This window comes from Ictidomys tridecemlineatus, chromosome 11 (assembly GCF_052094955.1).
Source record: "Ictidomys tridecemlineatus isolate mIctTri1 chromosome 11, mIctTri1.hap1, whole genome shotgun sequence".
NCBI lineage: Eukaryota > Metazoa > Chordata > Mammalia > Rodentia > Sciuridae > Ictidomys > Ictidomys tridecemlineatus.
In genome coordinates this window covers 67,692,911-67,707,031 of record NC_135487.1, presented here as the reverse complement: position 1 = coordinate 67,707,031, position 14,121 = coordinate 67,692,911, and the positions used below count along the sequence as shown (strand labels likewise).

Genomic DNA, 14,121 nt, shown 5'->3' with positions numbered 1-14,121 from the left:
CTCTAGATAAATATTTGCCCTCAGTGTGTATAAACAAGTGGGATTCATTCAAAATATGATTTTTTTCTCCCCTGTACTGGGCATTGAACCCAGGGATGCCCTACCACTGAGCTTTATCCCCCGTCCTTTTTATTTTTATTTTGAGATAGGGTCTCAAAATAAATTGCCCAGTTTGGCTTCAAATTTGAAATCTTCCTGCCTCAGCCTCCTGAGTAATTGAAATTATAGTTGTGCACTGTAATATAATTCAAAATATGATTTATATTGTCAGGGACTGGTTTTGTCCGTATCATACCACTATAACAAAGCAACATGCACCTGTGTGGTATGATATTGTCAGTCCTGTTGATCAAAAGAAAGAAGGCCGTCTCCCTAAATTTAGTGATGGAATTGATATCAAAATGTTCCAGCCACTACTTCTTGTCAAATTGGCAGGCCAGATAATGATGATAGCTGACATTTAGTGACACTTACTAAATGCTAGTCACTGTTCTAAGTACTTACTTTCAACCTCACAACTATTGGTAATAGGTACCTCATTATCCTATTTTTCAGATCAAAAAGGGAAGGAATCAAAGGATTAAATAATTTTCACAGGACCACATAGCTAACGGGCGATGCAGGTCAGCTGACACACACCAGGGCTCACATACTCTTTTACTCTCTTCTTACAATACTGCTTCACTGCATCCAGGAGGCTGTACACCAAGAATGTTCAAGTCACCTCCTTTGTGCTATCTCATGGCCAGTTGGAGGATGGCAAGTTGACCAAAGTGTTCCCATAACTTGGACCCACCTTACACAGAGCAATGTTTCTTAAACTTTTATGAGTCATGAACTCCTTTGGAACCTAATGAAATATACACGTGCATTCCCCAGAAAAATCCACCCTGTGCCCTGCAAATGCATAGTTTTAGTGACAACTTCATAGAGGACATACTTCCACCTCAAATTCATCTTCTGGGCCTTCTGGAAATTAACAGACCCCAGGCTAAAAACCCCTTGACCTGTCATGACAATCTCATCATTGTAAACATGGCTTAGAGATAAGCAAATGTCGTGTCCCATGACAAACATCCCGGGTCATTCCAGGTGTACTGGGCTGGCACGAAATAATCACACAGAGACATAGAAATACCTTCTTCTTTGGGTCCTGTGACTGCTCCTCCGACCTTAGGGGTATCCGAGCTGGGACAATACCCAAGTCACCACGAAATCTAGTGATTGGTCAGAGCCCGGTGCTTCAGGACAAGAAAGCGTGGTCATTCGGAGCGACTCCCCACAAAGAAATGCTAAATGATCTCATTGCAGAAATGAAAATTGGTGTCATTTCAAATCCTTGAGGTCCCTCCACCATTACTTTGTAGACAAGTATAATTCTCTATCCCTTTATATTTTAAGATATGTGTAGGAGAGGAGATTCTTCTTGTGTAGAGACAGATAAAAGATTTATTCCTGCAGACATTTTGTGCAGAGCATTACTCTAGGAAATTGAGTTTCCTTTTTTTTTTTTTCTCCTGAGATTGAACCCAGGACCTTATGCATGCTAGGCAAGAGCTCTAGCGCCGAGCTACCCACCAGCCCTTGAATTTCATTTTGTAAGTTGATTTCCTCAAACCACACACTGAGGGCTGAGGAAGGACAACCAAAGGTATGAGTATCAGTGATCATGAAACTTTAAATAAGGCCATTACTACCTGAGTGTAGACAGGTAGAAGTAGCAGCCATTTGATTTTACCTACCCCAGCTTTGGTTTGGTTTGGCATATACTCTACTTATCTCTACAAGTAACTAGAAAGATCCTTTAATGTAAAATTGGACATATAATTATTATTTATCAGTGATAATTATAAAATTTATTGAGCACTTATCTTTTTTTCCCCTAAAGCTTTATGTTTTTCTCCTGTACTCCTCACTTCAATCCCAAGAGTTGGACACCAGTATTACTCCCTTTTTATAGATGGAGAAATTTGCTTCTATTCAGAGTTAATAGGTGTCAGAACAAGGATTCCATGTGGGCTTCCTGACTTCAAAGCCCAAAGCCCACCCTCTCAGCCTCGTGCTTGTCCAAGCCATGATCTATTGTCAAATCTTGCTGAGAGACTTTTGGGGTGTTCCATCCTGGACTTGTTCCATCCTGCTCCAGGCTCAGATGTTTAGGTCCATTTTATTTTGACTCACTGCTCAGTAAAACTTGCTTACTCAAGCTTTGCTCTGGTCCCAGTTTTTCTTAGCTTCATCCAGGATCTTGCTAAGAAGTGCTGACCTCTCCCTGATCTCAAACGATCTCTGGCCTGGGATAGCTGCCTTGCACTCAGCAATGGGAACACTTTGCTTCATGGACTCCCTGTGCACTTATTTCTGTCCTTCCTGGGTCTCTGCTCTCTGTTCAGGCTGCAGGAATCAGAAGGCACAGTTCCTATCTCCCCTTTCTCAGGAAGAGGAAGTTCCTGATGGGGTCCTGGCTGAAGCAGCTCTTCCTGTATTGAAATCTTTTGTGTATTTTCGTTGACTATTCTGTGTCATCACACAAGCAGCGGAGGTGGTTAGCGGCAACATCCATTCATTCATGACACATTTATCAAGCACCTATTTATGTTCCAGGCACTGTGCTGAGTGTTGGGGTTGCCATGGTGACCGAGAAAGAACTTGTTCCTGCTTTCATAGTTTACTGTTTTGGAATGAATCAGGCATATGAAAAGGCAATTGCAGTACAATTTGACAAAGATTCTAAGGCAAATAACAAGTATTTTGAGAGCACATAAAAAGAGGTTACCTACTCCAGACTTGAAGGACTGGGGCAGAATACCTGGAGGAAGTGTTATCTGACATCTGAAGTTCAACCAGAAGAAATGAGGCAGGCGAAGAGGTTGGTGGTTGGGTAGCAAGAAAAAGAAAGAATGTTCTAGAAAAAGGGAATAGCAAATTCAAAGGCCAACAGGCAGAGGAAGCTTGCCCACCCTGGGCAGCACAATTAGCACAGGATTGCTGAAGTAGAGTCTGAAGCAGGGTGTGAACAGGTAGGAAGCTGGAGAGGTGTGGATCTGAAGGGTGGCTGTCATGTAATCTCTCTGCGTCACATAGATACCACTTAACAAGCTTGTCTACCACAGCGCTTGGATATTCACTGCAGGGGATGGGACTGAAGACTACATTGTGCTGAGTCCTGCTGAATGTCGGAGACAATACTGATTTCAGAGATCTTTGACTCTGGACCCCAGTTCATGCCACTTAGGGGCTCCAAGCAGCCAAGTGCCTTTTCCCCCAGGTAGAACACCTTCTGGCTCAAGACTTGACAGAGTCTTCCTCCTACTGCTGCCAGCTGTGCTTTCCTCCCCTCAAATTGGTGCCCCTGATCAATGTGCCTTGGCTGCTGTGGCTTCCACAGGCGGGACTGTCATGGTCAAGGTTGCTGCTCAGAACAGAGTCAGACCCTTATTCACCAGCAGCCTACAGGTAGAGGTGGTTATCTTCATTGATGCAAATGGGAACACGAAGGCTCAGAGACATTAAATCACTTGTCACAAGCCACCAAGCTATAAGTGGTGAGCAGAATTTGGAACTGGTCTGTTACCAAAGCTATTATACTTACACAAGAGTTTCTCCTTCCCTGTCGGTATTAAAATTCTTATTACAATCTCTCAGATATGCTGTCAGGTTCCTTATCTACCCTTTTCTTGATTGCAACTTTCCTGAAGGTTGGATTTGAGGCCTTGGAGGGGCCTTTCCAAGAGTTTCCCTTCAATTTCCTGGCTGGGAAGGACCAAATCCAGCCACCTCACCTCCACTGCCAGTGTGTTATAAGACTCACAAGAGCCTGCTTCATCCAGTTCCATCCCCAGAATTTGAAACAGCCTTTCATGCCACAGTTTGATTAAGGGAATAGCAATAATTTCTTTTCCCCTCAGAGAAACCCATAATTTTTTAAGAAAAACAATTTTTTTAGGTGACCCATTGTGTATCTGAGCATCTTAACTGTGCTATTTCAGTGAGGTTCCTTGTCTTCCTACCCAGACTCCCACTGTGTGCTGTTTTCTGTTTATATTCATTTCTGTCACTCTCATTACCATTTTAATGTTCAATTTCCATGCTAAATGAAATAGGTTTCTCTCTCTCTCTCTCTCTCTCTCTCTCTCTCTCTCTCTCTCTCTCTCTCTCTCTCTCTCCCCTCCTTTCAAACACCAGTAAAGCCAGGGACAAGTCTTGTGGATTCTGCCAATGGAGATGAACGTGTTCATTAGCTAAAGCTCCAGCTTCAGACTAGCGTCCTAATGAATCACCAGGCTTTTATTACGTCTCTTTGCTAAAAGCGTAGTTCTCTCTGCAGCCAGGTGGCTCTGGCTCTGCGCTCCTGAAGGTAATCTGGACCCTGTCACCAATTACTCTTCTCCTTCCTGGCAGCAAATGGAAAAGGCAATTTTCAAATTGTTTCTATTGATCACAGGGCATTTTCTCCAGAATATCACTTTCTATATAAAAGGGCCCAGGATTATTTCCAGTTAACACAGCCAAGAAATTTTAGAGACAGAAGGCAATTTACAATGTGGTCACTTTATAATTTGGAGTCAACAAACTTGAGTGTGAATCCTAACTGTCTTTTACTACTATGAACTAGAGGAAGATGTTAAATCTCTTTGAACCTCAGTTTCTCCCTTTGTAAACCAAAAGTATTAGTGCACAGATCTGTTAAAAGGATTAGATTAGTAGGAATTACCTATACAGAGAAAATTAGCATAGTTTTGACTCAGAAGTTTCTTTTTTTTTCCTACTTATCATTATCACTAGGAAGGTCATCTTCCTGTCTGTCTTCAGGGTAATCTGATATATTTCACTTTCTTTTGGGATTTTTTTCTATATAAGTTCCCATTCTTCCTCAAAGATAGGATGTGATATTGCTTTCATAACTACTCTGGATCTTTTATAATTGAATGATAAAATTAAAGCTTAACTTTATGGAGATTCTTCAGAAAACTTAGAATGGAAACAAGTTAAACTTGGCTATCCCACTCCTCAATTTATACCCAAAGGACTTAAAATCAGCATACTACAGTGATACGGCCACATCAGTATTTATAGCAGCTCAATTTACCATAGCTAAACTACGGAACCAACTTAGGTGCCCTTCAGATGAAGAGATAAAGAAAATGTGGTATATATACACAATGGAATATTACTAAGCCTTAAAGAAGAATGAAATTATGGCATTTGCTGATAAATGGATAGAGCTGGAGAATGTCATGCTAAGTGAAATAAGCCAATCTCAAAGAACCGAAGGCTGAATGTTTTCTCCAATATGCGGATGCTAATTTACAATAAGTGGGGTGGGAGAGGGAAGAATAGAGGTACTTTGGATTCAGCAGAGAGGAGTGAAGGGAGAAAGGGGGTGTGGGAGTAGGAAGGATAATAGAATGAATTGGACATTATGATCATATGTGCATAGACAACCAATGTAATTCTACATCATGTACAATCAGAAGAATGTGAATGTATGCTCCATTTATGTATGATGTATCAAAATGCATTCTACTGTCATGAATAACTATTTAGAACAATTTTTTAAAAATTAAAGCTTAAAGAAATTTCAGTTGACTTTTTGTTTTCATTTAGCCTTCTTCAATAAGATGATTATGTTTTCATTACAGAACGATGAAGTGGAGTTTGTGCGAACGGGCTATGGGAAGGATATGGTAAAAGTTCTCCACATTCAACGAGATGGAAAATATCACAGCATTAAAGAGGTGGTGACTTCAGTGCAACTTACTCTGAGTTCCAAAAAGGATTACCTGTATGGAGACAATTCAGACATCATTCCTACAGACACCATCAAGAACACAGTTCATGTCATGGCAAAGTTCAAAGGGGTAGGCATCTTCATAGGTGCTGCCAATGTAATGTAGAATTCACTGTGAGATAGCTTGGGGGTGTTGCTTGATTTTTAAAGTTTTCATTACTTTTTCACCTATTTTTTGACATTTAAGCCATTTTTTAAGATTTTCCTTTCTACCACAAGATTCTCAGTCTTGCAAAAAAAAAAACCACTTATATTTGCTTTTTCTTTCTCCCTTTTTCTTCCTTCCTTCCTTCCTTCCTTCCTTCCTGCCTTCCTTCCTTCCTTCCTTCCTCTCCTCTTTATTCTCTCTTCTTCAGTCTTTTAGACTAATAATCTTATAGAACAAATCAACATGTTATTGCTAATTACAGGGAAATCAGAATCCTGGGAGGATTTTAGAATGCAATTTAACACACTTTGTCATCTCTCTCTTTGAGCCCTATCATTTATTGTTTCTTTTAGAATAATGTGAATTTATAGTAGAAGGTAACATTTCTCTTCTTGTTACCCGGAAGAACATCTTGAGAATGAGATACATTTCTTTTTTATTGTTGAAATCTACTTTCCAGATTTTAATGCCTTCCTAGCTTATTCCCTTACCACTTACTTTCCATAAGTGGTGGTTAATTGTACTCTTCAAGAGTGACCTAGATCTGATAGAACATGATACTTTAATATTTCCATCTCCAATTTCTTCAAATGTGAATGGAGCTGTGATGGTGGGCAATTCTAAATAAGTATTTATTTGCCAAGAATTCTAAAAGGCAAGAAATATAGACTCAAAGTTTATTTTTTTGCATGAAATCTATATCTATAACACATTAAATGAACATTCTAATTGCAATATAATTGCTATAAGGCCTATTTCCACTCTGAACCTTTCTCTTGCAAATCACATTGGCCCAGCAAAAGGAAAAGGCTATGGAAAAAGAAATTGCTCTTAAAAATTTTTTTGAATATAGGCCTATATTCTGATATGGAAAAGGGCCAGCTACCAGAGTTTCCTGTATTTTCTATTCTGGGGAAAAGTGAAGGAATGGACCTGAATGTTAAAGCAATTTAAGTTTATTCATTAGAGATGGAGTGGCCATATAATTCCTTATCTAAACCAAGATACTTTTGAATGTGAAATGAGATGCTATTAATAATTATGCTGGGACAAATACAAAACATAATTATGTTGGGGAAACCTTCAAATAGACAACCTTAATTATATATAAAGCTATTAGTAATTCACAGACCATGCTAGCACTTTAAAATATTGTTTGGAGATTAATATAGAGAATTTGTGAGAACAAGGTGAACAGATTTCTGGGAGGGCAACAGAAGACCCATTTTCAAGGCAAGGCAGGTGAGATATTTCTTCATTGATATTTTTCCATGGGGAACCAGCAGACCCAGTTGCAGTGTTATGGAGGGTACTGTGATTGGTGTAGGTGATAATTGAGTTTACTATGAGAAAAATCTGAATGACAAGTACCTTTTTGCTCATCCACTGCTATATCCTCTCCTGAAAGACAGGTTTCTTTAAAAAACAGGCTGGGACTCTCAGCTGGGGATGGTAATCTATGAACACTTGGGAGCTCCAATGAGAACTTGGTATAGGGATCAGTTTGTCTTTCTAATTCTTTTTCTTTTATTCTATAAAGCAACTGACCAGGATAGAGCTCAATGAGTATTTTTTAAAAATATTTTTAAATGGGGAAAGTATTTGTGATCACTAGCATTTTGTTTGTTTTTACAGATCAAAACCATAGAAAACTTTGCTTTGAATATCTGTGAGCATTTCCTTTCTTCTTTTAACCATGTCCTCCGAGCTCATGTCTACGTGGAAGAGATCCCTTGGAAACGTTTTGAAAAGGTTATCTCAGTCATTTATGGTCCTGATTTAATTAAAGAGACTGGCTTTGTTATATATGCTAAAATTTTATTGAAACCAAAATTTTCCCTAATTTTCAGAATGGAGTTAAACATATTCATGCATTTATTCACACTCCCACTGGAACACACTTCTGTGAGGTTGAACAGATGAGGAACGGTAAGAAACCATTTTTTTTTTGTTTTAATTCTGTGAAGGCAATAGCATGTTTTTTTTTGTCGTCTAAACAATTCTGTTTATTAACATGTATAAAAGCTGTAGAGAACATTTAAGGATTTTAAATCTGAAATGGGAATGAACATTGTGACTTTGGATTACATTAAAGAATTATCTACTTTTGCTTGAAAATATAAAAGTGGAACAATTAATTTTGTAACACAATCTGGAGGTTGAGTGAGACAGATGATTTTTGTTATCCAATTTTGAGGTGAGGTGGTGGGGGAGGAGGCCCAAACTGACAAAAACCCAAATCTCTGAATTTTCTCATCAATATTTTTTTGAACCATATCATGCTATAATTACAGTAATTTCTATAGGAAATAATTGCTAAATAACTGTTAAGTTTTCTTGACACTTTATTTGTATAATAGACTGTTGATAATAATGAATCTTATTTAAAAAACAATAACCATTATATAATTCTAGTTACCGAGAAATTTATAAATTAATGGTAGAACATTATTACAATACAGACCTAATGAGTACTGATAATTAAGTGGAGCAAATATTAAAATCCCCAAATCCATATTCCACTAATTTTTTGAGGATGTCAGAGCAGAGTTAAATAATCCACTATGATTTAGACAAGACGACTTCTAAAACCATGGAGCCAAAGGTGGAAGAAATATCTCTATCCCAATTTAAAAAGTAAGCTTCAATGATCATCATAAATTCATAGCATAGGCTCTGAACATTTTTCTGAAATTCTCTTTCCTTTTTATCTATGTCTCTTTATCATTCTTCTCTAGCCATCTTCAGTATGAATTTGAGATGGCATCTGAGAGATGTCTGAAATACTATAAGGTCAATAAAATGAAAGGTCTCTTTCCATTCTGAGTTGTGTTGGATAATACCCCTTTTAGAAAGTTCTGGTATACTAGCTATCATTTAATATTTTTAACACAATTCAGAGTCTAGATATAGGTAGGGCCTTCTCAGTGTTTAGTTGTGGTTACATGAAAGATTGAACAGCTGTATTAAGTTGAAAGAAATGTTTTTTATCCTCTAAATGTGAAGTTGCATCATATAACTCTGTGTTTTGGGTTAAAATGGAAATAACTTCTGTTCCTCCTACCTTCTACTCCTCCTCTTTTTCTTCCTCTTTATCTTCCTTCTTTCCTTCCTTCTTTCTTGCCTTAGGAGGAGAGAGAAGAAACTTTTCTTGACTGTTAGGCCAGTGTTTTCCTACCCAAACCGCAGTGACTACCCTCATAAAACAGAAACTGTGAACCAGCTCTGTCTAACTGAAATAGACTTCAAATAACATACATAATTTAAAATTTTTCTAGTAATCACACTAGAGAAACAAAAAAAAATGAGAAAAATTAAATTTGATATGTTTCATTTGACCCAAAATATCAAAGATATCTTTCTGCAATAAATGTAAAAATAACAAATGAAATTTTTTACATTCTTTAAAAAAATATTAAGTGTTATCTCAGTGGTTTAGGAGGCTGAGGTAGGAAAATCACAAGTTCAAAGCTAGCCTCAGCTAGTTAGTGAGGCGCTAAGCAACTTAGCTAAGACCCAGTCTCAAAAACAAAACAAAACAATTAAGTCTTTGAAATCCTGTGTATATTTTATATTTATAGCACATCTTAACTCATACTCATCATATTTCAAGTGCTTAATAGCCACATGTGGCTGGTGGCTACTTTATGGATCAATGTATCTCTCAACTGGTTTTCAAAGACGTTCAGGACACTGAGCACAGTCCTCATTTCCTTTTCAGTTATATAAAATAACAGCAGGGGATAGAATTAGACTTCAGGAAAGCTGATTAAAAAATTTAAAAAATTTATGAAATGTTTATGTAAAGAGTTTATGTCATTCATTCCTATATCATTCATTCAGCCATTAGATTTTAGACACATATTACATACACAAGGGACTGTAGATAAAGAGATGAGCATTGCTGATGCTCTTCCTGACCCTTGTAAGTTTACAGGAGATGAAGGGAGCCAGATCTATGAACAGATTCACTGCAATATGAGGGACTAAACACCACAACCTAGGGATTGAAGGAATGATAAGGGAACAAAAAGCACAAGAAAATAACTCTGCCCCGGAAAGCCGGGAAGTCTGACAAGGGAGAGGAAATATTCCAAATGACTTTTGAAAAATAATTCAGAACATGCTGGGCATGGAGAAAGGGGCATATAGGGAGAAGAAATGGCATATATACAGGTAGGATTCACAAAGGAATAGAAGAAGAAAATTGAAATGTTTTGAGCACCAGCCTCAGGCAGAGTAGGGTGTTAGGCAAATATTTGATTGTTGAAAAGACAAAACATTTGAGGACCAGGAACAGGTTCAGTGGGTCTGGTTCCTAGATTGGAAGAGGTGGAGATGAGGATGAAGAAGTTGGCCCAGATTGGACTCTGGTGTAAGTCCAGGGCATTTTCCCCCCACAGTGGTTAAGCCCAGAGATCTTGGGGGCAGGATGAATTCTTTGAGCTCTAATTTTGTGGTCAGGAACAAGTGAGCTATACAATTTAAGTGAGTTTTTATTTGCAACATGTGGATGCCAGTGGCTAATCTCTAATTGCCCAGAGAAATGAATGAGACAAGTATTAAATTAATTTTATTAATTTTATTAGAGCACTTAGTACAGTGCCTGGCACACAGGAAGCTCTGCTTAGATAGTAGCCATAATTATTGCTTAGTATGACAACGGAGAACCACAGGAATCTTTAAGGGTCAGATGAGTGAGTGAGGGTGCGTGCATGTCTGCGCTTTTGTTCAGTAACTCTGACCAAGTTCTGGTGAACAAGGCTGCTGGAGAAGGAGGCAGCAGTGAGACATTTGGAGAGATGAAGATGTGATGGGGACTGAACGAAGGCAGTAGAAGTAGAGACGGAAAGATTCAGAGGTTGCTGTGGGCATCGTGTGAAGACGTGTGCAGTGGTAACCAGTGGGTCTCAGTGTTTGGGTAGGGCTGGGAGGTTGGAGGGAAGGAGGAAATAAAGAAGCCCCCAAAGGGGGAGGGCTGAGGAATCAACTAATGATATAGACAAGGAGGATGTTTATGGGGGAGGGTGGTGAGTTTCAGAGTATGGGGTAGAGAAATATTTGGGGACCATCAGCACACTGATAGATCAAACTTAGGAAAAGAGACTTTTCCAGAAAAGCACATTAGGTGAGAAGAGGAAAGAAGAGGGCCTGGCGGAAATTCCTTAGGTGACGGATGGGCCATTCAAAGAGTGAGACAGGAGAATGGTCAGAGAGGAGGTATGGGGCAATGATGTCATGAAAGCAGAAGAAAAAATATATAATTCAAGAAATCAGGGACAGAAGGCATAACATATTGGTCTGTATTTAATAGGTCATCACAAGAAGCTTCTTTTTATATAAGTCAAATTCAGTGTTCGTTTGCGGGAGCTCTGCTCCATGAAGTTATTCAGAAATCCAGGCTAAGGACAACTTTATATTTTTAGTCTTTTCTTTTGGGGGTTACTTGGAAGTTGATTCCTTTGCCAGGCAACTAGGAGAGGGAGAGATGTTGGAGGAGAAAAAGGAAGGGGAAAAACCTCTCCAACATCAGCACCAGGCCGGAAATGACACAGTGGCACAGAGCACTTTTACTGGGGAGGGTCAAGGTCACATAATCACTCTGATTGCAAGAGAGGCAGCAAAATGCAGTCTATTGTGCCCAGGAAGAAGAGGAAACAATTATGTCTCTGCCACAGGAGGGTTAAGAAGTTTGAAAGTTAAGAAGTTAAAAGAAGACCCAAACAAACTAAGAAACTCTGCTATTAACAAATAGACATCATTGGTGACTTTTACAAAAAAAGTTGAAGTGAACTGGCCAATGATCTGTTGACCATTAAAAAAACAAAAAAAGCTTTTTTTCCCCCAGAATTACTTAGAATTATTATCTCCCTGAATTCTAATAACTTGGCTACTGTAGAATGGAAAACCTAACCAGGGCAATCAGGTTAAATCTTTTCTTCCTGCAGAAAGCTATAGAGTTTCTGGGGACCGGGGTCACTATAGCCTTGTTCCCAAAGGCTCCAGATTGAATCACCTAGAGCCTGGCCCTCATCTGAGGTCATGTAGGGCTGGCAGGGATCAGGGTATGGAGGAGGCATCTTTTGTCCTAAGTGTACACAGGTACATGTGTGCACAAGTATGTGAATGTGTGTGTGTCTTCCGGGTTGTGATACAAGGAAAATGTTTGTACACGTCCCTCTTTGGAGAGTAGGGATGTATTTTTTTGATAGCCAAGTTTAATTCTTAATTTGCTTATTATCTAAGAGCTAAAACTGCGGGAATTGTGACCATGAGTCAATATTATAAGCATTGTCATAAGAAATGCTGTTGTGTGGGTTTAACAGAAGAAAATAATCATCATCTTAAACACACACACACACACATCAACTCCAATTGTGAAGGCTGCTGTTACAAACCTGAGTATTGTCTTTTATGGGGGGCTGACTAGATCATGAGAATTCTTCCCCCTCAAACACACGCACTTAGTCACTCATTCCACTATTCAACTCCCAAAAGGGATTTTTTTCCCAGCAGGATATGTCACTGGGCTTCTTCTGATAGAAGGGGTTCACTGCTGTCTATCAACGATCAAATAGTTGTAGAAAGCCTACTGAGTCTCTGGAGCCATTTTAGGCCTTGGGAATTGCTCTAAGCCTCTCATTACATGATTTCCTCCTAGAGAATCTTGAAAGCCATGTCATTGAGCTGTATTTTTAGGTATTCCAAAGTCTTCTGGTTCATTGAGTAACTCCTGACGAGAGGAAGAAATTTGTTGACCTGAACAGCTGAGGGCTGCTCTTGTGTTGGTGACTTTCCCAATCTTGAGAGGGGAGCTGGGCTCTGCAGATGTGATGCAGTCTGTTGGGTGAGGTGTCATACAGAATCTGGATCTTCGACTTTCTCGCAGTGTCTCTGTTGGAACTACAAGCTTAGCTGAGCTTTGACATCACTGGGGTGGTTGAGTCACTAATGAACTTAATCAGCCTGAAACCTCTGCACTGTTTGTCTCAGAATTCATAATTCTTTATGCATCACATTTCTCCTATTCTGACACTAATTATAAAAATTCAGCTAAAGCATAGCTAAATAGAGAAATGGAAGATGGAGTAGGGATCTCAAGTAAGAGATACTGTCTTCTAGTAGTAAAGAAAAAAAAATAGCAACACATGGTTAATTGATGTGAAGGGGCGGTGTTATGGCAGGGGGCTGATGAAATCAAAGTCCAGGAGAACAGATTTAAGAGGTGACAAGCTTGACAGGTGGGGAGGGGAGAACCAGGGTGGAGATGGACTCTGCCAAGGAGCCTATTGATGTCCTTCTGGTATCAAGATGCAAGGTCTTCAGTTTCTCCATGAGGAAAGTTCTTGGCAGACCAAGGTCTTACAACTGCCTTAATCATTTCTTAGTTGTACCAAAGCCTGACTTCCTCCTGTCCAGGTGATGTCATCTCTCCCCATACAGAATCACAGGGAAGGGGCTTTCATGCACGTGGCATAAGCTAAATGGACTCTCAAAGGCAAATGCAATTTAATTGATCTTCACTTTTTTTTCTAGCACTTTACAAGTTTGAAATATTCTAGTAGAATGATTTATATAGTTTTAAAATATCCTCCTTTTAGCTATTTGTGTCCTTTTTGGAGGTGTTAAATGTGGAAGCAATTATCCTCTTCATGACAGTTTTTTTTTTTTTCTTTCTTGGCTCAGTAAAGCTTTGTGCTTTGTGACACCTGATGCGTAGGTAAAGGATTGGGCTTATTTTCTATTAATTTGCTGTGAGTTCTTTCCCTTAGAGAGCTAAAGGGTAGATGTATGCTTCTCTAAGAGATAAACTGCAGTCTGTTAAGTGTGTAGGAGGACACTAAGAGCTAGAAAAGATTATGTTCTAGCAAAGTAAAATGTGAAAAAATCTTCCTTTCGCATTACTCCATAACCATGGCAGAAAGGAGGACAGAAGAGCTGATTAAGTGGTTTCACCGGAAGTAACCTAGAAAAGGACAGTCTTCTTGGTTGAGTTACTTCTTGTTAGTCTAAATTGGAATCTCTTGGAGTGCGTGTGAGGCATCATATTTTTAGTTGATGGCCCCATGAATTTGAAAGCCTCAGGTCCCTACCAGTGTTTTGGAAGCTGGGGCACTGCCAAACAGAGGAGATAAAATAAGCTCTATGATTTCATCCAGTGTGTCTAATGTGTGCCAAGAAA

At 39.1% G+C, this 14,121-nt stretch overlaps 1 protein-coding gene across 2 annotated transcripts in view; it reads left to right on the top strand.

Moving 5' to 3' along the window:
• Positions 1–14,121, top strand: part of LOC101966455 (uricase) — a 31,238-nt gene that overhangs the window by 6,960 nt on the left and 10,157 nt on the right. For both annotated transcript variants that reach the window (XM_021732240.3, XM_078026608.1), the window contains 3 exons: positions 5,643–5,861; positions 7,575–7,691; positions 7,790–7,868. In XM_021732240.3, coding sequence (XP_021587915.2) covers positions 5,643–5,861; positions 7,575–7,691; positions 7,790–7,868 — 415 coding nt within the window. The remainder of the gene's footprint in view (positions 1–5,642; positions 5,862–7,574; positions 7,692–7,789; positions 7,869–14,121) is intronic.